A 25,340-nucleotide genomic window follows, 5' to 3' on the forward strand; every position below is an offset into this window, starting at 1 on the left:
TAAGTCATTTACATTGGATTACAGTAAAAAAAAAATCACATAAATTGGCTTCCTTCATGTCCATCCACTACAGCTCGTGCCTTGACTTTTCCCCCACCACATCACCTGACCTGACAGGCCAACTATGGGCCTATAGACGGGTCAGGAAATGTCCATTTCAAATACAACATTACAGTGATGGTCTGAGTGAAAAAGGTGCTGTACTGTACCACTAGTCCTGTACGGAGGAGCAGACAGTGGAGGGTTTGTGTGACGTCGGCTGCGTGGACACTGCTGTGGTAGGGGTTGTTGTGTTTACTGTAGCCTTTCTCCAGCTTCTCCATGAAGGACATCAGACAGGAGATGGGGATCTGTAATAGGACGCCATATGACATCGAGAGTTCACATGGAGTCGGTCCATTGTGTCTGGTCCCATACTGTATCATCAACCTCTCAAAGTCATCTGTGTCGGAATCTGCTCCCGAGTCGTACTACTTGTGCAAGAATCTTAGAATAATTCCATTTACCTAGGAAAATATGTGTGCTTACTTCAACAGACAAACCATGTGTTTTTTTGGGGGGGCAGCGAGAGAAGTTTGAATTGTTAAAGGCTAATGAAGAATTAAATCTGTACAGAAACTGAAAGAGTTAGTTATGGTAAACTAGTCAAATATAGAGGATGTGCGAAGTGATTAGGGGGCAGACCTTGAATCTGCTGTTGAGTCCGTATCGTGTGACCAGCTCCAGGAACAGGGTCTGTAGTGCGCGGTCATGGCAGACAGTGTTCAGGGCAAACACATCAAAGTTCCACCGGTCGATGTCCTAAAGATGGAGAGGATCGAGACGAACAGAGTCTGATCTCATTATGTCCACGTTGACTTTTTCAAGAATTAGAGACAGTCTGATATTTAAAAAGAAGATGGCTACATTTATTTAACTAGGCAAGTCAATGAAGATCAAATTGTTGTTTTATTTAATTTATTTTACCTTTTATTTTATCTTTATTTTACCTTTATTTAACCAGGCAAGTCAGTTAAGAACACATTCTTATTTTCAATGACGGCCTAGGAACAGTGGGTTAACTGCCTGTTCAGGGGCAGAACGACAGATTTGTACCTTGTCAGCTCAGGGGTTTGAACTTGCAACCTTCCGGTCACAAGTCCAACGGTCTGACCACTAGGCTACCCTGCCGCCCCAATGATGGCCGACCAAGAGGCACAAGGTCTCCTGCTGTGGGATAGCCATTTTACTGCATCATATTGTAGTAAGGTTTGGGTTTCTTGTTCACATGACCAGGACCAGGACAAACTAGTCACATGGTCGGGGAAACTCCTAGCTCTGCTCCCTATGTGGTGCCATATGGGCTTGGGGAAACTCCTGGCTCTGCTCCCTATGTGGTGCCTTATGGGCTTGGGGAAACTCCTGGCTCTGCTCCCTATGTGGCGCCTTATGGGCTTGGGGAAACTCCTGGCTCTGCTCCCTATGTGGTGCCTTATGGGCTTGGGGAAACTCCTGGCTCTGCTCCCTATGTTACATTTACATTTAAGTCATTTAGCAGACGCTCTTATCCAGAGCGACTTACAGTCACATGGTCGGGGGAAACTCCTGGCTCTGCTCCCTATGTGGTGCCATATGGGCTTGGGGAAACTCCTGGCTCTGCTCCCTATGTGGTGCCTTATGGGCTTGGGGAAACTCCTGGCTCTGCTCCCTATGTGGTGCCTTATGGGCTTGGGGAAACTCCTGCCTCTGCTCCCTATGTGGTGCCTTATGTGCTTGGGGAAACTCCTGGCTCTGCTCCCTGTGTGGTGCCCTTGGGGAAACTCCTGGCTCTGCTCCTATGTGGTGCCTTATGGGCTTGGGGAAACTCCTGGCTCTGCTCCCTATGTGGTGCCTTATGGGCTTGGGGAAACTCCTGGCTCTGCTCCCTATGTGGTGCCTTATGGGCTTGGGGAAACTCCTGGCTCTGCTCCCTATGTGGTGCCTTATGGGCTTGGGGAAACTCCTGGCTCTGCTCCCCTATGTGGTGCCTTATGGGCTTGGGGAAACTCCTGGCTCTGCTCCCTATGTGGTGCCTTATGGGCTTGGGGAAACTCCTGGCTCTGCTCCTATGTGGTGTCTTATGGGCTTGGGGAAACTCCTGGCTCTGCTCCCTATGTGGTGCCTTATGGGCTTGGGGAAACTCCTGGCTCTGCTCCCTATGTGGTGCCTTATGGGCTTGGGTAAACTCCTGGCTCTGCTCCCTATGTGGTGTCTTATGGGTTTGGGGAAACTCCTGGCTCTGCTCCCTATGTGGTGCCATATGGGCTTGGGGAAACTCCTGGCTCTGCTCCCTATGTGGTGCCATATGGGCTTGGGGAAACTCCTGGCTCTGCTCCCTATGTGGTGCCTTATGGGCTTGGGGAAACTCCTGGCTCTGCTCCCTATGTGGTGCCTTATGGGCTTGGGGAAACTCCTGGCTCTGCTCCCTATGTAGTGCCTTATGGGCTTGGGGAAACTCCTGGCTCTGCTCCCTATGTTACATTTACATTTAAGTCATTTAGCAGACGCTCTTATCCAGAGCGACTTACAGTCACATGGTCGGGGAAACTCCTGGCTCTGCTCCCTATGTGGTGCCATATGGGCTTGGGGAAACTCCTGGCTCTGCTCCCTATGTGGTGCCTTATGGGCTTGGGGAAACTCCTGGCTCTGCTCCCTATGTGGTGCCTTATGGGCTTGGGGGTTAACTCCTGCCTCTGCTCCCTATGTGGTGCCTTATGTGCTTGGGGAAACTCCTGGCTCTGCTCCCTGTGTGGTGCCCTTGGGGAAACTCCTGGCTCTGCTCCCTATGTGGTGCCTTATGGGCTTGGGGAAACTCCTGGCTCTGCTCCCTATGTGGTGCCTTATGGGCTTGGGGAAACTCCTGGCTCTGCTCCCTATGTGGTGCCTTATGGGCTTGGGGAAACTCCTGGCTCTGCTCCCTATGTGGTGCCTTATGGGCTTGGGGAAACTCCTGGCTCTGCTCCCTATGTGGTGCCTTATGGGCTTGGGGAAACTCCTGGCTCTGCTCCCTATGTGGTGCCTTATGGGCTTGGGGAAACTCCTGGCTCTGCTCCCTATGTGGTGTCTTATGGGCTTGGGGAAACTCCTGGCTCTGCTCCCTATGTGGTGCCTTATGGGCTTGGGAAACTCCTGGCTCTTCTCCCTATGTGGTGCCTTATGGGCTTGGGTAAACTCCTGGCTCTGCTCCCTATGTGGTGTCTTATGGGTTTGGGGAAACTCCTGGCTCTGCTCCCTATGTGGTGCCTTATGGGCTTGGGGAAACTCCTGGCTCTGCTCCCTATGTGGTGCCATATGGGCTTGGGGAAACTCCTGGCTCTGCTCCCTATGTGGTGCCATATGGGCTTGGGGAAACTCCTGGCTCTGCTCCTATGTGGTGCCATATGGGCTTGGGGAAACTCCTGGCTCTGCTCCTATGTGGTGCCATATGGGCTTGGGGAAACTCCTGGCTCTGCTCCCTATGTGGTGCCTTATGGGCTTGGGGAAACTCCTGGCTCTGCTCCTATGTGGTGCCTTATGGGCTTGGGGAAACTCCTGGCTCTGCTCCCTATGTGGTGCCCTTGGGGAAACTCCTGGCTCTGCTCCCTATGTGGTGCCATATGGGCTTGGGAAACTCCTGGCTTTGCTCCCTATGTGGTGCCTTATGGGCTTGGGGAAACTCCTGGCTCTGCTCCCTATGTGGTGTCTTATGGGCTTGGGGAAACTCCTGGCTCTGCTCCCTATGTGGTGCCTTATGGGCTTGGGGAAACTCCTGGCTCTGCTCCCTATGTGGTGCCTTATGGGCTTGGGGAAACTCCTGGCTCTGCTCCCTATGTGGTGCCTTATGGGCTTGGGGAAACTCCTGGCTCTGCTCCCTATGTGGTGTCTTATGGGCTTGGGGAAACTCCTGGCTCTGCTCCCTATGTGGTGCCTTATGGGCTTGGGGAAACTCCTGGCTCTGCTCCCTATGTGGTGCCTTATGGGCTTGGGGAAACTCCTGGCTCTGCTCCCTATGTGGTGCCTTATGGGCTTGGGGAAACTCCTGGCTCTGCTCCCTATGTGATGCCATATGGGCTTGGGGAAAATCCTGGCTCTGCTCCCTATGTGGTGCCTTATGGGCTTGGGGAAACTCCTGGCTCTGCTCCCTATGTGGTGCCTAATTGGCTTAGGGAAACTGACTTGCCTAGTTTAAATAAAGGTTAAATGAAAAAAAAAATGTTTTTAAAAATGTGTTGCCCAATGAAAGACTTATAGACTGATAGTAGATGAGCCGTTGTTACCCGGAGACAGTTAACTACTGCTGCAGGTTGGTCAGGCATGGCAGCAGTGTAGGCCCTTCTGAACATCCTGAAACAACAACACAGTTAACTACTGCTGCAGGTTGGTCAGGCATGGCAGCAGTGTAGGCCCTTCTGAACATCCTGAAACAACAACACAGTTAAGTACCGCTGCAGGTTGGTCAGGCATGGCAGCAGTGTAGGCCCTTCTGAACATCCTGAAACAACAACACAGTTAACTACTGCTGCAGGTTGGTCAGGCATGGCAGCAGTGTAGGCCCTTCTGAACATCCTGAAACAACAACACAGTTAACTACTGCTGCAGGTTGGTCAGGCATGGCAGCAGTGTAGGCCCTTCTGAACATCCTGAAACAACAACACAGTTAACTACTGCTGCAGGTTGGTCAGGCATGGCAGCAGTGTAGGCCCTTCTGAACATCCTGAAACAACAACACAGTTAACTACTGCTGCAGGTTGGTCAGGCATGGCAGCAGTGTAGGCCCTTCTGAACATCCTGAAACAACAACACAGTTAACTACTGCTGCAGGTTGGTCAGGCATGGCAGCAGTGTAGGCCCTTCTGAACATCCTGAAACAACAACACAGTTAACTACTGCTGCAGGTTGGTCAGGCATGGCAGCAGTGTAGGCCCTTCTGAACATCCTGAAACAACAACACAGTTAACTACTGCTGCAGGTTGGTCAGGCATGGCAGCAGTGTAGGCCCTTCTGAACATCCTGAAACAACAACACAGTTAACTACTGCTGCAGGTTGGTCAGGCATGGCAGCAGTGTAGGCCCTTCTGAACATCCTGAAACAACAACACAGTTAACTACTGCTGCAGGTTGGTCAGGCATGGCAGCAGTGTAGGCCCTTCTGAACATCCTGAAACAACAACACAGTTAACTACTGCTGCAGGTTGGTCAGGCATGGCAGCAGTGTAGGCCCTTCTGAACATCCTGAAACAACAACACAGTTAAGTACCGCTGCAGGTTGGTCAGGCATGGCAGCAGTGTAGGCCCTTCTGAACATCCTGAAACAACAACACAGTTAACTACTGCTGCAGGTTGGTCAGGCATGGCAGCAGTGTAGGCCCTTCTGAACATCCTGAAACAACAACACAGTTAACTACTGCTGCAGGTTGGTCAGGCATGGCAGCAGTGTAGGCCCTTCTGAACATCCTGAAACAACAGCACACGGAATGTTTGGCATTGGACAATCTCAGAAGTGAATCTGTCATTTCCTTGTTTCAACCGAATGTGAATAATGCATTCCACTGCTAATGAACCTCGATGAACTTATCCTGACCCTGTGACACACTGTCACGCCCTGACCATAGTTTGCCTTGTACGTTTCTATGTTTTGTTTGGTCAGGGTGTGATCTGAGTGGGCATTCTATGTTGTGTGTCTAGTTTGTCTGTTTCTGTGTTTGGCCTGATATGGTTCTCAATCAGAGGCAGGTGTTAGTCATTGTCTCTGATTGGGAACCATATTTAGGTAGCCTGTTTTGTCATTGTGGGTGGTGGGTGATTGTCTATGTTAGTTGCTTGTGTCAGCACATTTTGGTATATAGCTTCACGGTCGTTTTTCGTTTATTGTTTGGTATTCAGTGTTCAAGTGCTTTCTTTAATTAAAATATCATTTTGGTCCGCTTCTTACTACGATCGTAACACACACACACTTTACAAACCCTATGCACAACTTTATTTAGGAGTTTATTTATTTATTTTCCTTTCTCAGATGAATGAGGAGGACCGTCCTCCTCGACCTCACTGGGTGAGCCTCCTTTGCAGTATATTATAAGTGAACGTCCTCATTGAGGATAATAATGTTTTCCATCTACCTCTCAACGAATATCCCAGCCTGCACTGCGTGGACGATGCTGCGGAACTTTGGTTTGTCGTCGGAGCGGCGGGCAGGGCGGCGGCGGGCCCTCTGAGTGAAGGTTGAAGCCAGCCAATCAGTAACCTCTGTGGGCACGCCATCAGAGTGCAGCTTCTGGAGGTCATCCTCTGCATCCAGACCCGGTCTGAGAGGAGAGAGAACAAATCAGACCCTGTCTGAGAGAGACAGAGAGAGAGAACAAATCAGACCCTGTCTGAGAGGAGACAGAGAGAGAGAACAAATCAGACCCTGTCTGAGAGGGGACAGAGAGAGAGAACAAATCAGACCCTGTCTGAGAGGAGACAGAGAGAGAGAACAAATCAGACCCTGTCTGAGAGGGGACAGAGAGAGAGAACAAATCAGACCCTGTCTGAGAGGGGACAGAGAGAGAGAACAAATCAGACCCTGTCTGAGAGGAGACAGAGAGAGAGAACAAATCAGACCCTGTCTGAGAGGGGACAGAGAGAGAGAACAAATCAGACCCTGTCTGAGAGGGGACAGAGAGAGAGAACAAATCAGACCCTGTCTGAGAGGAGACAGAGAGAGAGAACAAATCAGACCCTGTCTGAGACGGGAGGGAGAGAGAACAAATCAGACCCTGTCTGAGAGGGGACAGAGAGAGAGAACAAATCAGACCCTGTCTGAGACGGGAGGGAGAGAGAACAAATCAGACCCTGTCTGAGAGGGGACAGAGAGAGAGAACGAATCAGACCCTGTCTGAGAGGAGACAGAGAGAGAGAACAAATCAGACCCTGTCTGAGAGGAGACAGAGAGAGAGAACAAATCAGACCCTGTCTGAGAAGGGACAGAGAGAGAGAACAAATCAGACCCTGTCTGAGAGGAGACAGAGAGAGAGAACAAATCATTTATTTAACCAGGTAGGCTAGTTGAGAACACCTTTATTTAACCAGGTAGGCTAGTTGAGAACACCTTTATTTAACCAGGTAGGCTAGTTGAGATCACCTTTATTTAACCAGGTAGGCTAGTTGAGATCACCTTTATTTAACCAGGTAGGCTAGTTGAGATCACCTTTATTTAACCAGGTAGGCTAGTTGAGAACACCTTTATTTAACCAGGTAGGCTAGTTGAGAACACCTTTATTTAACCAGGTAGGCTAGTTGAGATCACCTTTATTTAACCAGGTAGGCTAGTTGAGATCACCTTTATTTAACCAGGTAGGCTAGTTGAGATCACCTTTATTTAACCAGGTAGGCTAGTTGAGAACACCTTTATTTAACCAGGTAGGCTAGTTGAGAACACCTTTATTTAACCAGGTAGGCTAGTTGAGAACACCTTTATTTAACCAGGTAGGCTAGTTGAGAACACCTTTATTTAACCAGGTAGGCTAGTTGAGAACAAGTTCTCATTTGCAACTGCGACCTGGCCAAGATAAACCATAGCAGTGTGAACAGACAACACAGAGTTACACATGGAGTAAACAATTAACAAGTCAATAACACAGTAGAAAAAAACGGGAGTCTATATACAATGTGTGCAAAAGGCATGAGGAGGTAGGCGAATAATTACAATTTTGCAGATTAACACTGGAGTGATAAATGATCAGGTACTATGTGCAGGTAGAGATATTGGTGTGCAAAAGAGCAGAAAAGTAAATAAATAAAAACAGTATGAGCATGAGGTAGGTAAAAATGGGTGGGCGATTTACCGATAGACTATGTACAGCTGCAGCGATCGGTTAGCAGCTCAGATAGCAGATGTTTGAAGTTGGTGAGGGAGATAAACGTCTCCAACTTCAGCGATTTTTGCCATTCGTCCCAGTCACAGGCAGCAGAGAACTGGAAGGAAAGGCGGCCAAATGAGGTGTTGGCTTTAGGGATGATCAGTGAGATACACCTGCTGGAGCGCGTGCTACGGATGGGTGTTGCCATCGTGACCAGTGAACTGAGATAAGGCGGAGCTTTACCTAGCATGGACTTGTAGATGACCTGGAGCCAGTGGGTCTGGCGACTAATATGTAGCGAGGGCCAGCCGACTAGAGCATACAAGTCGCAGTGGTGAGTGGTATAAGGTGCTTTAGTGACAAAACAGATGGCACTGTGATAAACTGCATCCAGTTTGCTGAGTAGAGTGTTGGAAGCAATTTTGTAGATGACATCGCCGAAGTCGAGGATCGGTAGGATAGTCAGTTTTACTAGGGTAAATTTGGCGGCTTGAGTGAAGGAGGCTTTGTTGCGGAATAGAAAGCCGACTCTTGATTTGATTTTCGATTGGAGATGTTTGATATGAGTCTGGAAGGAGAGTTTACAGTCTCGCCAGACACCTAGGTACTTATAGATGTCCACATATTCAAGGTCGGAACCATCCAGGGTGGTGATGCTGGTCAGGCGTGCGGGTGCAGGGAGCGGAATGATTGAAAAGCATGCATTTGGTTTTACTAGCGTTTAAGAGCAGTTGGAGGCCATGGAAGGAGTTTTGTATGGCATTGAAGCTCGTTTGGAGGTTAGATAGCACAGTGTCCAAGGACGGGCCGGAAGTATATAGAATGGTGTCGTCTGCGTAGAGGTGGATCAGGGAATCGCCCACAGCAAGAGCAACATCATTGATATATACAGAGAAAAGAGTCGGCCTGAGAATTGAACTCTGTGGCACCCCCATAGAGACTGCCAGAGGACTGGACAGCACCAGGGAATCAAGGAAGGAATTTGGCAGGTTATCCCAACAATGGGATGCCTTAAATCTGTGGAGACCACAAGGAACTCAAGAATTACGCAACCTTGTGAGCGGGTTTGGTAGCTCATTCTTTTATAATCGGGTAAGTCAGAGGTTTGTGTAGTAGAACTTACGTATCATGAGGTACAATCACACAAAAGTTGCCATGTCATGTAGCTACTATGATGTTGCCATGTTGTGTTGCTACCATGATGTTGTCATGTTGTGTTGCTACCATGCTGTTGTCATGTTGTGTTGCTACCATGCTGTTGTCATGTTGTGTTGCTACCATGTTGTTGTCGTCATGTTGTTGTCATGTTGTTGTCATGTTGTTGTCATGTTGTGTTGCTGCCATGCTGTTGTCATGTTGTTGTCATGTTGTTGTCATGTTGTGTTGTTGTCATGTTGTTGTCATGTTGTGTTGCTACCATGATGTTGTCATGTTTGTTGCTACCATGCTGTTGTCATGTTGTGTTGCTACCATGCTGTTGTCATGTTGTGTTGCTACCATGCTGTTGTCATGTTGTGTTGCTACCATGTTGTTGTCGTCATGTTGTTGTCATGTTGTTGTCATGTTGTTGTCATGTTGTGTTGCTGCCATGCTGTTGTCATGTTGTGTTGCTACCATGCTGTTGTCATGTTGTGTTGCTACCATGTTGTTGTCATGTTGTTGCCATGTTGTTGCCATGTTGTTGTCATGTTGTGTTGCTACCATGTTGTTGTCATGTTGTGTTGCTACCATGTTGTTGTCGTCATGTTGTTGTCATGTTGTTGTCATGTTGTTGTCATGTTGTGTTGCTGCCATGCTGTTGTCATGTTGTGTTGCTACCATGCTGTTGTCATGTTGTGTTGCTACCATGCTGTTGTCATGTTGTGTTGCTACCATGTTGTTGTCATGTTGTTGTCATGTTGTTGCCATGTTGTTGTCATGTTGTGTTGCTGCCATGCTGTTGCCATGTTGTTGCCATGTTGTGTTGCTACCATGTTGTTGTCGTCATGTTGTCGTCATGTTGTTGTCATGTTGTTGTCATGTTGTTGTCATGTTGTGTTGCTGCCATGCTGTTGTCATGTTGTGTTGCTACCATGCTGTTGTCATGTTGTGTTGCTACCATGTTGTTGTCGTCATGTTGTTGTCATGTTGTTGTGTTGCTACCATGTTGTTGTCATGTTGTGTTGCTACCATGTTGTTGTCATGTTGTGTTGCTACCATGCTGTTGTCATGTTGTGTTGCTACCATGTTGTTGTCATGTTGTTGTCATGTTGTTGTCATGTTGTGTTGCTACCATGTTGTTGTCGTCATGTTGTTGTCATGTTGTTGTCATGTTGTGTTGCTACCATGTTGTTGTCATGTTGTGTTGCTACCATGTTGTTGTCATGTTGTTGTCATGTTGTTGTCATGTTGTTGTCATGTTGTGTTGCTACCATGTTGTTGTCATGTTGTGTTGCTACCATGTTGTTGTCATGTTGTTGTCATGTTGTTGTCATGTTGTTGTCATGTTGTGTTGCTACCATGTTGTTGTCATGTTGTTGTCATGTTGTTGTCATGTTGTGTTGCTACCATGTTGTTGTCGTCATGTTGTTGTCATGTTGTTGTCATGTTGTGTTGCTACCATGTTGTTGTCATGTTGTGTTGCTACCATGTTGTTGTCATGTTGTGTTGCTACCATGCTGTTGTCATGTTGTGTTGCTACCATGTTGTTGTCGTCATGTTGTTGTCATGTTGTGTTGCTACCATGTTGTTGTCATGTTGTGTTGCTGCCATGCTGTGTTGTCATGTTGTGTTGCTACCCATGCTGTTGTCATGTTGTGTTGCTGCCATGCTGTGTTGCTGCCATGCTGTGTTGTCATGTTGTGTTGCTACCCATGTTGTTGCCATGTTGTGTTGCTGCCATGCTGTGTTGTCATGTTGTGTTGCTACCATGTTGTTGTCATGTTGTGTTGCTGCCATGCTGTGTTGTCATGTTGTGTTGCTGCCATGCTGTGTTGTCATGTTGTGTTGCTACCCATGTTGTGTTGCTGCCATGCTGTTGTCATGTTGTGTTGCTGCCCATGTTGTTGTCACGTTGGGTTTCTACCATGTTATTTCTACCATTTTGTTGTCATGTTGTGTTGCTGCCATGCTATGTTGTTGCCTTAGGTCTGTCTTTGTGTAGTGTTGTGGTGTCTCTCTGGTTGTGGTGTGTATTTTGTTTTTATTGTTTTTATTTTTCATCCCAGCTCCTGCAGGAGGCCTTTAACCTTTTGGAAGGCCGTCATTGATAAATAAGTATTTGTTCTTCACTGACTTGCCTAGTTAAATAAAGGTTAAATAAAAAATAAAAAATAAAAGTTCGTACTGTACCTGGTCCCATCAATGTAAACTGCCTCCAGTAAGGATGCTGTGTAGTCCAAGTTCTTCTTCAGATCTTCAAAGTTCACGTCTTTCTCCTCCAGTTGTTTGACCATACACCTCAGCCTGGAAAGAGAGTCCCACTTTGAACAAACAGTTTCCACAGTCTTCACAAGCACTTTATGCTATAGGCCTTACGAAGGATTTTGGTCTCATGAATAATACGCTTTTAGAGAATTTTAAATATTGCACACTGCACTTGCTTATTAGTATCAGCTTTGTATCAGCCCTTCGTCAGAGTTTTTAAGCCTTAAAAATGGTTTCATTTAGGAGGAGTGAAGGAAGTCGTTTTGGTGATGAATAACCTTGGTTCCTGTCATAACACAACAGTATTATCAGAAACAAGATCTTCAGCAAGACGGCACTGTGGTCAAAACACAGTCAGGTGTGTGATGGCAGCAATTACTAAGCAATTTCCCCCATAGTTGTATGTTGTGCTTCAATGTTATGAGCTGGCAACTCAGCGCAGATGTTCAGTGACTGCTTTGGCAACAGGCTGAAATGTCTGGGAAACTGCACGAGAGGGAAAACGAGATAGAGACAGAGAGAAAGGGAAAGACAGAAGGAGAGAGAGAGACAGAGAGAAATGGAAAGACAGAAGGAGAGAGAGAGACAGAGAGAAAGGGAAAGACAGAAGGAGAGAGAGAGACAGAGAGAAAGGGAAAGACAGAAGGAGAGAGAGAGACAGAGAGAAAGGGAAAGACAGAAGGAGAGAGAGAGACAGAGAGAAAGGGAAAGAGAAGGAGAGAGAGAGACAGAGAGAAAGGGAAAGACGGAAGGAGAGAGAGAGACAGAGAGAAAGGGAAAGACAGAAGGAGAGAGAGAGACAGAGAGAAAGGGAAAGACAGAAGGAGAGAGAGAGACAGAGAGAAAGGGAAAGACGGAAGGAGAGAGAGAGAGAGAGAGAGAGAGAGAGAGAGAGAGAGAGAGAGAGAGAGAGAGAGAGAGAGAAAGGGAAAGGGAAAAAGAGCGAGATAGTGAAAAAGATAAATCATTTGGAAGCGTTTTAATACAATAGCATGACGTGTGGAGAGGACCAGTGACAAGAGTGCGTAATTAGGCCCACATTTTCCATGACAGTGGTGAACTGCCCAAACTTCCCATCATTGGCGGATACAGCTCCCGCATCCTCTTAAAATGGCATGACCTGCAGAATTAGTTAATTCACTTCAAAGGGTTTAATCGCCCGATTGAGTGCTGATAGAACCCTGATAGAATGCTGATGGAACCCTGATGGAACCCTGATAGAATGCTGATGGAGCGCTCATAGAATGCTAATGGAACCCTGATGGAACCCTGATAGAATGCTGATAGAACCCTGATAGAATTCTGATGGAACCCTGATAGAACCCTGATGGAACCCTGATAGAACCCTGATGGAACCCTGATGGAACCCTGATGGAACCTGGATAGAATGCTGATGGAACCCTGATAAAATGCTGATGGAACCCTGATGGAGCCCTGATAGAATTCTGATGGAACCCTGATAGAACCCTGATGGAACCCTGATAGAACCCTGATGGAACCCTGATGGAACCCTGATGGAACCTGGATAGAATGCTGATGGAACCCTGATAAAATGCTGATGGAACCCTGATAGAATGCTGATGGAGCCCTGATAGAATGCTGATGGATCCCTGATAGAATGCTGATGGAACCCTAATAGACTGCTGATGGAATGGTCACAGAATGCTGATAGAACCCTGATAGAATGCTGATGGAATGCTCACAGAATGCTGATAGAACCCTGATAGAATGCTGTTAGTGCTTCACAGTGATACATAATCGTAAATCAAAACCTTTTCTCTGGTACCAGTTCCTTCACACAGATTCCTAACATGTCAAGTGTTGCACAACATTTCTGAATACAGCTGCTATAATTATGTTATACAGCTGCTATTTCAAGAGTATCAAAAAAACACATGTAGGCTACAGTGTACTGGGATCAAACACAACACAGCCCAGGCTAAAACTACAATCTCCCGAGGGCCTAATACTTTCACAGGAAATTAAATAGACAGGGAAAATCAACAACACTAACTCACATACTATTTCTCCGAGCTCATTTTCCAACCTTAGAACATAAAATACCCCAGAGTAAGCTACACTGCACTTCAAGGGTTCAAAAACCGCCCCTGACATTTGAAAATTGATTTAAAAAGATAGTGATTATCCATTTCTCATTTTTTTTAAAAATGTTTATGGAGGTTCAAGTCCTTGTGGTTAACCATTGAGCTGCCTGCTATACCTTGTAGTTATATATGTTCACCTATGTCTTGCATTATAGTACATTATGTACAGCTCACAAGGCATTATAGTACATTATGTACAGCTCACAAGGCATTATAGTACATTATGTACAGCTCACAAGGCATTATAGTACATTATGTACAGCTCACAAGGCATTATAGTACATTATGTACAGCTCACAAGGCATTATAGTACATTATGTACAGCTCACAAGGCATTATAGTACATTATGTACAGCTCACAAGGCATTATAGATGTACTTGAAATGCATAATGAAGAAGTTATTCACACCGGGACCACAATCATTTCATTTCTAAACACAGTTGTACTGTTAGATAACAAACGAAGATGGTGCCAACTCGATACGAGTGACATGAGTTTTTCAAGTCTTTATTGTCACACGTTGGCGTGGGGGTCTCTGAAAGCTGTAGAGTCATAAAAATAGCAGGAGTTGGAACGCTGTTGCAAAGGACACAACGCTTCCTTGTGAATTTAGAGTCCCGGTAATCTGTCTGATAACTTCTTTGTTATTCAAAGCAGGAAAGAAAATGGAAGAATGGAAGAATGTTTATTGCACCCTCTTTCAGTTTAATCTGTAGTATTCAGGGACCTAATGTCTAGTTGTTACACTAAAAATAACCACATTTTGTCCAACCCTCATTGTTTAAATACAATCAATTATGAATTATCATTATAAAAATGATTAGATATTCGAGGGAAATATTCCAGGGATTTAAGCACATGCCAGGGTTTGAAAGAGATGGTATACCACTGTGTTAACCCAATGACCCCTCTTGCCATTGGCTAACACCTCACCTGCCTCCAACGGATACTGTAAAGCCTGCCTATGTACCCTGATAGTGTAGTAATGCCTGCATTGTGCTGTTATGGTGCTGTTATGGTGCTGTTATGGTATGTTTAGTTAAAAAATAGATAAGTAAAAAAATATATATAATTAAAGAGCTGTTATGCTGTTGTTATGATGCTGTTATGATGCTGTTATGATGCTGTTATGATGCTGTTATGGTGCTGTTATGGTGCTGTTATGATGCTGTTATGATGCTGTTATGATGCTGTTACGATGCTGTTATGGTGCTGTTATGGTGCTGTTGTAGCTGTTATGATGCTGTTATGGTGCTGTTATGGTGCTGTTATTGTGCTGTTATGATGCTGTTATGATGCTGTTATGGTGCTGTTATGATGCTGTTATGATGCTGTTATGATGCTGTTATGGTGCTGTTATTGTGCTGTTATGATGCTGTTATGATGCTGTTATGGTGCTGTTATGATGCTGTTATGATGCTGTTATGATGCTGTTAAGGTGCTGTTATGGTGCTGTTATGATGCTGTTATGGCGCTGTTACGGCGCTGTTACGGTGCTGTTATGATGCTGTTAAACTGGGATATGCTTAACACCCCGGCAGTCCTACAATCTGCTGCGCCTTCTTCACGACGCTGTCAGTGTGAGTGGACCAATTCAGTTTGTCTGTGATGTGTATGCCGAGGAACTTAAAACTTGCTACCCTCTCCACTACTGTTCCATCGATGTGGATAGGGGGTGTTCCCTCTGCTGTTTCCTGAAGTCCACAATCATCTCCTTAGTTTTGTTGACGTTGAGTGTGAGGTTATTTTCCTGACACCACACTCCGAGGGCCCTCACCTCCTCCCTGTAGGCCGTCTCGTCGTTGTTGGTAATCAAGCCTACCACTGTTGTGTCGTCCGCAAACTTGATGATTGAGTTGGGCGTGCGTGGCCACGCAGTCGTGGGTGAACAGGGAGTACAGGAGAGGGCTCAGAATGCACCCTTGTGGGCCCCGTGTTGAGGATCAGCGGGGAGGAGATGTTGTTGCCTACCCTCACCACCTTGGGGCGGCCCGTCAGGAAGTCCAGTACCCAGTTGCACCGGGCGGGGTCGAGACCCAGGGTCTCGAGCTTGATGACGAGCTTGGAGGGTACTATGGTGTTGAATGCCGAGCTGTAGTCGATGAACAGCATTCTCACATAGGTATTCCTCTTGTCCAGGTGGGTTAGGGCAGTGTGCAGTGTGGTTGAGATTGCATCGTCTGTGGACCTATTTGGGCGGTAAGCAAATTGGAGTGGGTCTAGGGTGTCAGGTAGGGTGGAGGTGATATGGTCCTTGACTAGTCTCACAAAGCACTTCATGATGACGGAAGTGAGTGCTACGGGGGCGTTAGTCGTTTCGCTCAGTTACCTTAGCTTTCTTGGGAACAGGAACAATGGTGGCCCTCTTGAAGCATGTGGGAACAGCAGACTGGTATAGGGATTGATTGAATATGTCCGTAAACACACCGGCCAGCTGGTCTGCGCATGCTCTGAGGGCGCGGCTGGGGATGCCGTCTGGGCCTGCAGCCTTGCGAGGGTTAACACGTTTAAATGTCTTACTCACCTCGGCTGCAGTGAAGGAGAGACCGCATGTTTTCGTTGCAGGCCGTGTCAGTGGCACTGTATTGTCCTCAAAGCGGGCAAAAAAGTTATTTAGTACGTGATTGACTGTAGACCCTGCCACATGCCTCTTGTGTCTAAGCTATATTCTTATCGGCAGACTCAGTAGCCACGGTTTTTCTAATGACTGCCTTGCCTGGTTCACCAACTACTTTGCAGACAGAGTTCAGTGTGTCAAATCAGAGGGCATGTTGTCCGGTCCTCTGACAGTCTCTATGGGGGTGCCACAGGGTTCAATTCTCGGGTCGACTCTTTTCTCTGTATATATCAATGATGTTGCTCTTGCTGCGGGCGATTCCCTGATCCACCTCTACGCAGACGACACCATTCTGTATACTTCTGGCCCTTCCTTGGACACTGTGCTATCTAACCTCCAAACGAGCTTCAACGCCATACAACACTCCTTCCGTGGCCTCCAACTGCTCTTAAACGCTAGTAAAACCAAAAGCATGCTTTTCAACCGTTCGCTGCCTGCACCTGCACGCCCGACTAGCATCACCACCCTGGATGGTTCCTACCTAGAATATGTGGACATCTATAAGTACCTAGGTGTCTGGCTAGACTGTAAACTCTCCCTCCAGGCTCATATCAAACATCTCCAATCTAAAATCAAATCTAGAATCGGCTTTCTATTTCGCAAAAAAGCGTCCTTCACTCACGCCGCCAAACTTACCCTAGTAAAACTGACTATCCTACCGATCCTCGACTTCAGCGATGTCATCTACAAAATGGCTTCCCATACTCTACTCAGCAAACTGGATGCAGTTTATCACAGTGCCATCAGCTTTGTTACTAAAGCACCTTATACCACCCACCACTGCGACCTGTATGCTCTAATTGGCTGGCCCTCGCTACATATTCGTCGCCAGACCCACTGGCTCCAGGTCATCTACAAGTCCATGCTAGGTAAAGCTCCGCCTTATCTCAGTTCACTGGTTATGATGGCAACACCCACCCGTAGCACACACTCCAGCAGGTGTATCTCACTGATCATCCCTAAAGCCAACACCTCATTTGGCCGCCTTTCCTTCCAGTTCTCTGCTGCCTGTGACTGGAACGAAGTTGGAGACTTTTATCTCCCTCACCAACTTTAAACATCAACTATCTGAGCAGCTAACCGATCGCTGCAGCTGTACATAGTCCATCAGTAAATAGCCCACCCAATCTACCTACCTCATCCCCATACTGTTTCATTCATTTACTTTTCTGCTCTGTTGCACAACAGTATCTCTACCTGCACATGACCATCGGATCATTAATCACTCCAGTGTTAATCTGCTAAAATTGTAATTATCCACCTACCTCCTCATGCCTTTTGCACACAATGTATATAGACTCTATTTTTCTTTCCACTGTGTTATTGACTTGTTAATTGTTTACTCCGTGTGTAACTCTGTGTTGTTGTTTACTCCATGTGTAACTCTGTGTTGATGTCTGTTCACACTGCTATGCTTTATCATGGCCAGGTCGCAGTTGTAAATGAGAACATGTTCTCAACTAGCCTACCTGGTTAAATAAAGGTGTTCTCAACTAGCCTACCTGGTTAAATAAAGGTGTTCTCAACTAGCCTACCTGGTTAAATAAAGGTGTTCTCAACTAGCCTACCTGGTTAAATAAAGGTGTTCTCAACTAGCCTACCTGGTTAAATAAAGGTGTTCTCAACTAGCCTACCTGGTTAAATAAAGGTGTTCTCAACTAGCCTACCTGGTTAAATAAAGGTGTTCTCAACTAGCCTACCTGGTTAAATAACGGTGTTCTCAACTAGCCTACCTGGTTAAATAAAGGTGAACTAAATAAAAAAATAAAACGATGACATTGTGTTGGTGCTGTTATGATGCTGTTGTGATGCTGTTATGATGCTGTTGTGATGCTGTTATGGTGCTGTTATGATGCTGTTATAGTGCTGTTGTGATGCTGTTATGGTGCTGTTGTGATGCTGTTGTGATGCTGTTGTGATGCTGTTATGGTGCTGTTATGATGCTGTTATAGTGCTGTTGTGATGCTGTTATGGTGCTGTTGTGATGCTGTTGTGATGCTGTTGTGATGCTGTAATGATGCTGTTGTGGTGCTGTTGTGATGCTGTTGTGATGCTGTTGTGATGCTGTTATGGTGCTGTTATGATGCTGTTGGGATGCTGTTGTGATGCTGTTATGCCGTTATGATGCTGATATGATGCTGTCATGGCGTTGTTATGGTGTTTTTATGATGCTGTTACGATGCTTTTATGACTGGCAAGTGTGGACGATAACATCTCGGCCAACAGAGAGAGCTGATTGTGTTAGCGTATGGCCGCGGGCCAAGGACGTGATGGTCCACAGACACCGACGTAAGCACTTAACTCGATGTTTAATCAACGCTGAGTGCGGAGCAGTACGGAGCACTACAGAAAAGCGTGGCTCTAAACTAAACAATCCACATCAACCCTGGCTTTTCACCCAAGAGCATGCATACCGACTGTCAAAATAAACGTCTTACGATCACATTACGAAGTGCAGAACAACCAAGTGTGGAGCAAATAGACAGATGGACGAAGGAAACCAACAAGCAGACACAATTCATGAAACAAAAGCAGTATAGTGTTTCAGTGTTCATGACGTACAGCGAGAGATGTGTTCTCAGAACGAGACGCAACAAATATATTACAGTATGTATCGTAACCTCAGTATGTCACAGTAACCTCAGTATATCACAATAACCTCAGTACACACAGTAACCTCAGTACACACAGTAACCTCAGCATGTCACAGTAACCTCAGCATGTCACAGTAACCTCAGCATGTCACAGTAACCTCAGCATGTCACAGTAACCTCAGCATGTCACAGTAACCTCAGCATGTCACAGTAACCTCAGCATGTCACAGTAACCTCAGCATGTCACAGTAACCTCAGTATGTCACAGTAACCTCAGCATGTCACAGTAACCTCAGTATGTCACAGTAACCTCAGTATGTCACAGTAACCTCAGTACACACAGTAACCTCAGTGCACACAGTAACCTCAGTACACACAGTAACCTCAGTACACACAGTAACCTCAGTAGACACAGTAACCTCAGTACACACAGTAACCTCAGTGCACACAGTAACCTCAGTGCACACAGTAACCTCAGTACACACAGTAACCTCAGTATATCACAGTAACCTCAGTATATCACAGTAACCTCAGTATGTCACAGTAACCTCAGTATGTCACAGTAACCTCAGTACACACAGTAACCTCAGTACACACAGTAACCTCAGTACACACAGTAACCTCAGTACACACAGTAACCTCAGTACACACAGTAACCTCAGTACACACAGTAACCTCAGTATGTCACAGTAACCTCAGTACACACAGTAACCTCAGTATGTCACAGTAACCTCAGTACACACAGTAACCTCAGCATGTCACAGTAACCACAGTGTGTCACAGTAACCTCAGCACACACAGTAACCTCAGCACACACAGTAACCACAGTGTGTCACAGTAACCTCAATACACACAGTAACCTCAGTACACACAGTAACCTCAGTGCACACAGTAACCTCAGTGCACACAGTAACCTCAGTGCACACAGTATCCTCAATACACACAGTAATCTCAGTGCACACAGTAACCTCAGTGCACACAGTAACCTCAGTGCACACAGTAACCTCAGTACACACAATAACCTCAGAACACACAGTAACCTCAGCACACACAGTAACCTCAGTACACACAGTAACCACAGTGTGTCACAGTAACCTCAATACACACAGTAACCTCAGTGCACACAGTAACCTCAGTACACACAGTAACCTCAGTGCACACAGTAACCTCAGTGCACACAGTAACCTCAGTGCACACAGTAACCTCAGTGCACACAGTAACCTCAGTGCACACAGTAACCTCAGTGCACACAGTAACCTCAGTGCACACAGTAACCTCAGTGCACACAGTAACCTCAGTACACACAGTAACCTCAGTACACACAGTAACCTCAGTACACACAGTAACCTCAGTACACACAGTAACCTCAGAACACAGAGTAACCTCAGCACACACAGTAACCTCAGTACACACAGTAACCACAGTGTGTCACAGTAACCTCAATACACACAGTAACCTCAGTGCACACAGTAACCTCAGTGCACACAGTAACCTCAGTGCACACAGTAACCTCAGTGCACACAGTAACCTCAGTGCACACAGTAACCTCAGTGCACACAGTAACCTCAGTAGGTCACAGTAACCTCAGTGCACACAGTAACCTCAGTGCACACAGTAACCTCAGTGCACACAGTAACCTCAGTGCACACAGTAACCTCAGTGCACACAGTAACCTCAGTACACACAGTAACCTCAGTAGGTCACAGTAACCTCAGTAGGTCACAGTAACCACAGTGTGTCACAGTAACCTCAATACACACAGTAACCTCAGTACACAAAGTAACCTCAGAATATCACAGTAACCTCAGTACAATCAGTAACCACAGTGTGTCAAAGTAACCTCAGTGCACACAGTAACCTCAGTGCACACAGTAACCTCAGTAGGTCACAGTAACCTCAGTAGGTCACAGTAACCTCAGTACACACAGTCACCAGAGTGTGTCACAAAAACCTCAGTACACACAGTAACCTCAGTACACATAGTAACCTCAGTGCACACAGTAACCTCAGTACACACAGTAACCACAGTGTGTCAAAGTAACCTCAGTGCACACAGTAACCTCAGTGCACACAGTAACCTCAGTAGGTCACAGTAACCTCAGTAGGTCACAGTAACCTCAGTACACACAGTCACCAGAGTGTGTCACAAAAACCTCAGTACACACAGTAACCTCAGTACACATAGTAACCTCAGTGCACACAGTAACCTCAGTACACACAGTAACCTCAGTACACACAGTAACCACAGTGTGTCAAAGTAACCTCAGTGCACACAGTAACCTCAGTGCACACAGTAACCTCAGTGCACACAGTAACCTCAGTGCACACAGTAACCTCAGTGCACACAGTAACCTCAGTACACACAGTAACCTCAGTGCACACAGTAACCTCAGTACACACAGTAACCTCAGCATGTCACAGTAACCTCAGAATGTCACAGTAACCACAGTGTGTCAACGTAACCTCAGTACACACAGTAACCTCAGTACACATAGTAACCTCAGTGCACACAGTAACCTCAGTGCACACAGTAACCTCAGTGCACACAGTAACCTCAGTAGGTCACAGTAACCTCAGTAGGTCACAGTAACCTCAGTACACACAGTAACCTCAGTCCACATAGTAACCTCAGTGCACACAGTAACCTCAGTACACACAGTAACCACAGTGTGTCACAGTAACCTCAATACACACAGTAACCTTAGTACACACAGTAACCTCAGTACACACAGTAACCTCAGTACACACAGTAACCTCAGTACACACAGTAACCTCAGTACACACAGTAACCTCAGTACACACAGTAACCCCAGTGCACACAGTAACCTTAGTGCACACAGTAACCTGAGTCCACACAGTAACCTCAGTACACACAGTAACCTCAGTACACACAGTAACCTCAGTACACACAGTAACCTCAGTACACACAGTAACCTCAGTGCACACCGTATCCTCAATACACACAATAATCTCAGTGCACACAGTAACCTCAGTGCACACAGTAACCTCAGTGCACACAGTAACCTCAGTGCACACAGTAACCTCAGTACACACAGTAACCTCAGTACACACAGTAACCTCAGTACACACAGTAACCTCAGTATGTCACAGTAACCTCAGTACACACAGTAACCTCAATATCCACAGTAACCTCAGTACACACAGTAACCTCAGTACACACAGTAACCTCAGTGCACACAGTAACCTCAGTGCACACAGTAACCTCAGTGCACACAGTAACCTCAATACACACAGTAACCTAAGTACATACAATAATCTTAGTGCACACAGTAACCTGAGTACACACAGTAACCTCAGTACACACAGTAACCTCAGTACACACAGTAACCTCAATACACACAGTAACCTCAGTACACACAGTAATCACAGTGTGTCACAGTAACCTCAATACACACTGTAACCTCAGTACACACAGTAACCTCAGTACACACAGTAACCTCAGTATACACAGTAACCTCAGTACACACAGTAACCTCAGTATGTCACAGTAACCTCAGTACACACAGTAACCTCAATATCCACAGTAACCTCAGTACACACAGTAACCTCAGTACACACAGTAACCTCAGTATACACAGTAACCTCAGTACACACAGTAACCTCAGTATGTCACAGTAACCTCAGTACACACAGTAACCTCAATATCCACAGTAACCTCAGTACACATAGTAACCTCAGTGCACACAGTAACCTCAGTACACACAGTAACCTCAGTACACACAGTAACCACAGTGTGTCAAAGTAACCTCAGTGCACACAGTAACCTCAGTGCACACAGTAACCTCAGTGCACACAGTAACCTCAGTGCACACAGTAACCTCAGTGCACACAGTAACCTCAGTACACACAGTAACCTCAGCATGTCACAGTAACCTCAGAATGTCACAGTAACCACAGTGTGTCAACGTAACCTCAGTACACACAGTAACCTCAGTACACATAGTAACCTCAGTGCACACAGTAACCTCAGTGCACACAGTAACCTCAGTGCACACCGTATCCTCAGTACACACAGTAACCTCAGTACACACAGTAACCTCAGTGCACACAGTAACCTCAGTACACACAGTAACCACAGTGCACACAGTAACCTCAGTACACACAGTAACCACAGTGTGTCACAGTAACCTCAATACACACAGTAACCTTAGTACACACAGTAACCTCAGTACACACAGTAACCTCAGTACACACAGTAACCTCAGTACACACAGTAACCTCAGTACACGCAGTAACCTCAGTACACACAGTAACCCCAGTGCACACAGTAACCACAGTGTGTCAAAGTAACCTCAGTGCACACAGTAACCTCAGTGCACACAGTAACCTCAGTACACACAGTAACCTCAGTACACACAGTAACCTCAGTACACACAGTAACCTCAGTGCACACAGTAAACTCAGTGCACACCGTATCCTCAATACACACAATAATCTCAGTGCACACAGTAACCTCAGTGCACACAGTAACCTCAGTGCACACAGTAACCTCAGTGCACACAGTAACCTCAGTACACACAGTAACCTCAGTACACACAGTAACCTCAGTACACACAGTAACCTCAGTATGTCACAGTAAACTCAGTACACACAGTAACCTCAATATCCACAGTAACCTCAGTACACACAGTAACCTCAGTACACACAGTAACCTCAGTGCACACAGTAACCTCAGTGCACACAGTAACCTCAGTACACACAGTAACCTCAATACACACAGTAACCTAAGTACATACAATAATCTTAGTGCACACAGTAACCTGAGTACACACAGTAACCTCAGTACACACAGTAACCTCAGTACACACAGTAACCTCAATACACACAGTAACCTCAGTACACACAGTAATCACAGTGTGTCACAGTAACCTCAATACACACTGTAACCTCAGTACACACAGTAACCTCAGTACACACAGTAACCTCAGTATACACAGTAACCTCAGTACACACAGTAACCTCAGTATGTCACAGTAACCTCAGTACACACAGTAACCTCAATATCCACAGTAACCTCAGTACACACAGTAACCTCAGTACACACAGTAACCTCAGTGCACAAAGTAACCTCAGTGCACACAGTAACCTCAGTACACACAGTAGCCTCAGTACACACAGTAACCTCAGTACACACTGTAACCACAGTGTGTCACAGTAACCTCAATACACACAGTAACCTCAGTACACACAGTAACCTCAGTACACACAGTAAACACAGTATACACAGTAACCTTAGCACACACAGTAACCTCAGTACACACAGGAACCTCAGTATGTCCACAGTAACCTCAGTATGTCACAGTAACCTCAGAATGTCACAGTAACCTCAGAATGTCACAGTAACCTCAGAACACACAGTAACCTCAGTACACACAGTAACCAAAGTGTGTCAATGTAACCTCAGTGCACACAGTAACCTCAGTGCACACAGTAACCTCAATACACACAGTAACCTAAGTACACACAGTAACCTCAGTACACACAGTAACCACAGGGTGTCACAATAACCTCAGTACACACAGTAACCTCAGTACACACAGTAACCTCAGCACACACAGTAACCACAGTACACATAGTAACCTCAGTACACACAGTAAGTCACAGTAACCTCAATACACACAGTAACCTCAGTACACACAGTAACCTCAGTACACACAATAACCTCAGTACACACAGTAACCTCAGCATGTCACAGTAACCTCAGTGCACACAGTAACCTCAGTGCACACAGTAACCTCAGTACACACAGTAACCTCAGTACACACAGTAACCTCAGTACACACAGTAACCACAGTGTGTCAAAGTAACCTCAGTGCACACAGTAACCTCGGTGCACACAATGACCTCAGTACACACAGTAACCTCAGCATGTCACAGTAACCTCAGTGCACACAGTAACCTCAGTGCACACAGTAACCTCAGTACACACAGTAACCTCAGTACACACAGTAACCTCAGTACACACAGTAACCACAGTGTGTCAAAGTAACCTCAGTGCACACAGTAACCTCGGTGCACACAGTAACCTCAGTACACACAATAACCTCAGTACACACAGTAACCTCAGCATGTCACAGTAACCTCAGTGCACACAGTAACCTCAGTGCACACAGTAACCTCAGTACACACAGTAACCTCAGTACACACAGTAACCTCAGTACACACAGTAACCACAGTGTGTCAAAGTAACCTCAGTGCACACAGTAACCTCAGTGCACACAGTAACCTCAGTACACACAATAACCTCAGTACACACAGTAACCTCAGCATGTCACAGTAACCTCAGTGCACACAGTAACCTCAGTGCACACAGTAACCTCAGTACACACAGTAACCTCAGTACACACAGTAACCTCAGTACACACAGTAACCACAGTGTGTCAAAGTAACCTCAGTGCACACAGTAACCTGAGTCCACACAGTCACCCCAGTACACACAGTAACCTCAGCAAACACAGTAACCTCAGTACACATAGTAACCTCAGTACACATAGTAACAGTAACCTCAATACACACAGTAACCTCAGTACACACAGTAACCTCAGTATACACAGTAACCTCAGTACACACAGTAACCTCAGTACACACAGTAACCTCAGCATGTCACAGTAACCTCAGTGCACACAGTAACCTCAGTGCACACAGTAACCTCAGTGCACACAGTAACCTCAGAACACACAGTAACCTCAGAACACACAGTAACCTCAGTACACACAGTAAACACAGTGTGTCAGAGTAACCTCAGTACAAACAGTAACCTCA

The 25,340-nt window shown here is 46.1% G+C and overlaps 1 protein-coding gene and 1 long non-coding RNA gene across 2 annotated transcripts in view; both read right to left on the reverse strand.

The window, feature by feature from the left end:
- LOC118389436 (dual specificity calcium/calmodulin-dependent 3',5'-cyclic nucleotide phosphodiesterase 1B-like) overlaps positions 1 to 25,340 on the reverse strand; it is a 66,938-nt gene that overhangs the window by 17,989 nt on the left and 23,609 nt on the right. Inside the window, exons 2-6 of the mRNA XM_052526391.1 lie at positions 11,166 to 11,279; positions 6,114 to 6,299; positions 4,275 to 4,341; positions 685 to 801; positions 210 to 350 (exon numbers count right to left, since the gene is read on the reverse strand). Coding sequence (XP_052382351.1) covers positions 210 to 350; positions 685 to 801; positions 4,275 to 4,341; positions 6,114 to 6,299; positions 11,166 to 11,279 — 625 coding nt within the window. The remainder of the gene's footprint in view (positions 1 to 209; positions 351 to 684; positions 802 to 4,274; positions 4,342 to 6,113; positions 6,300 to 11,165; positions 11,280 to 25,340) is intronic.
- On the reverse strand, positions 7,049 to 7,453 carry LOC127932076 (uncharacterized). Its single transcript, XR_008143909.1, has 2 exons — positions 7,250 to 7,453; positions 7,049 to 7,183 (listed from the first exon to the last, which is right to left on the reverse strand). It is a non-coding gene; the product is annotated as an uncharacterized LOC127932076 (long non-coding RNA).

Source organism: Oncorhynchus keta, chromosome 10, assembly GCF_023373465.1.
Source record: "Oncorhynchus keta strain PuntledgeMale-10-30-2019 chromosome 10, Oket_V2, whole genome shotgun sequence".
NCBI classification, from domain to species: Eukaryota; Metazoa; Chordata; class Actinopteri; order Salmoniformes; family Salmonidae; genus Oncorhynchus; species Oncorhynchus keta.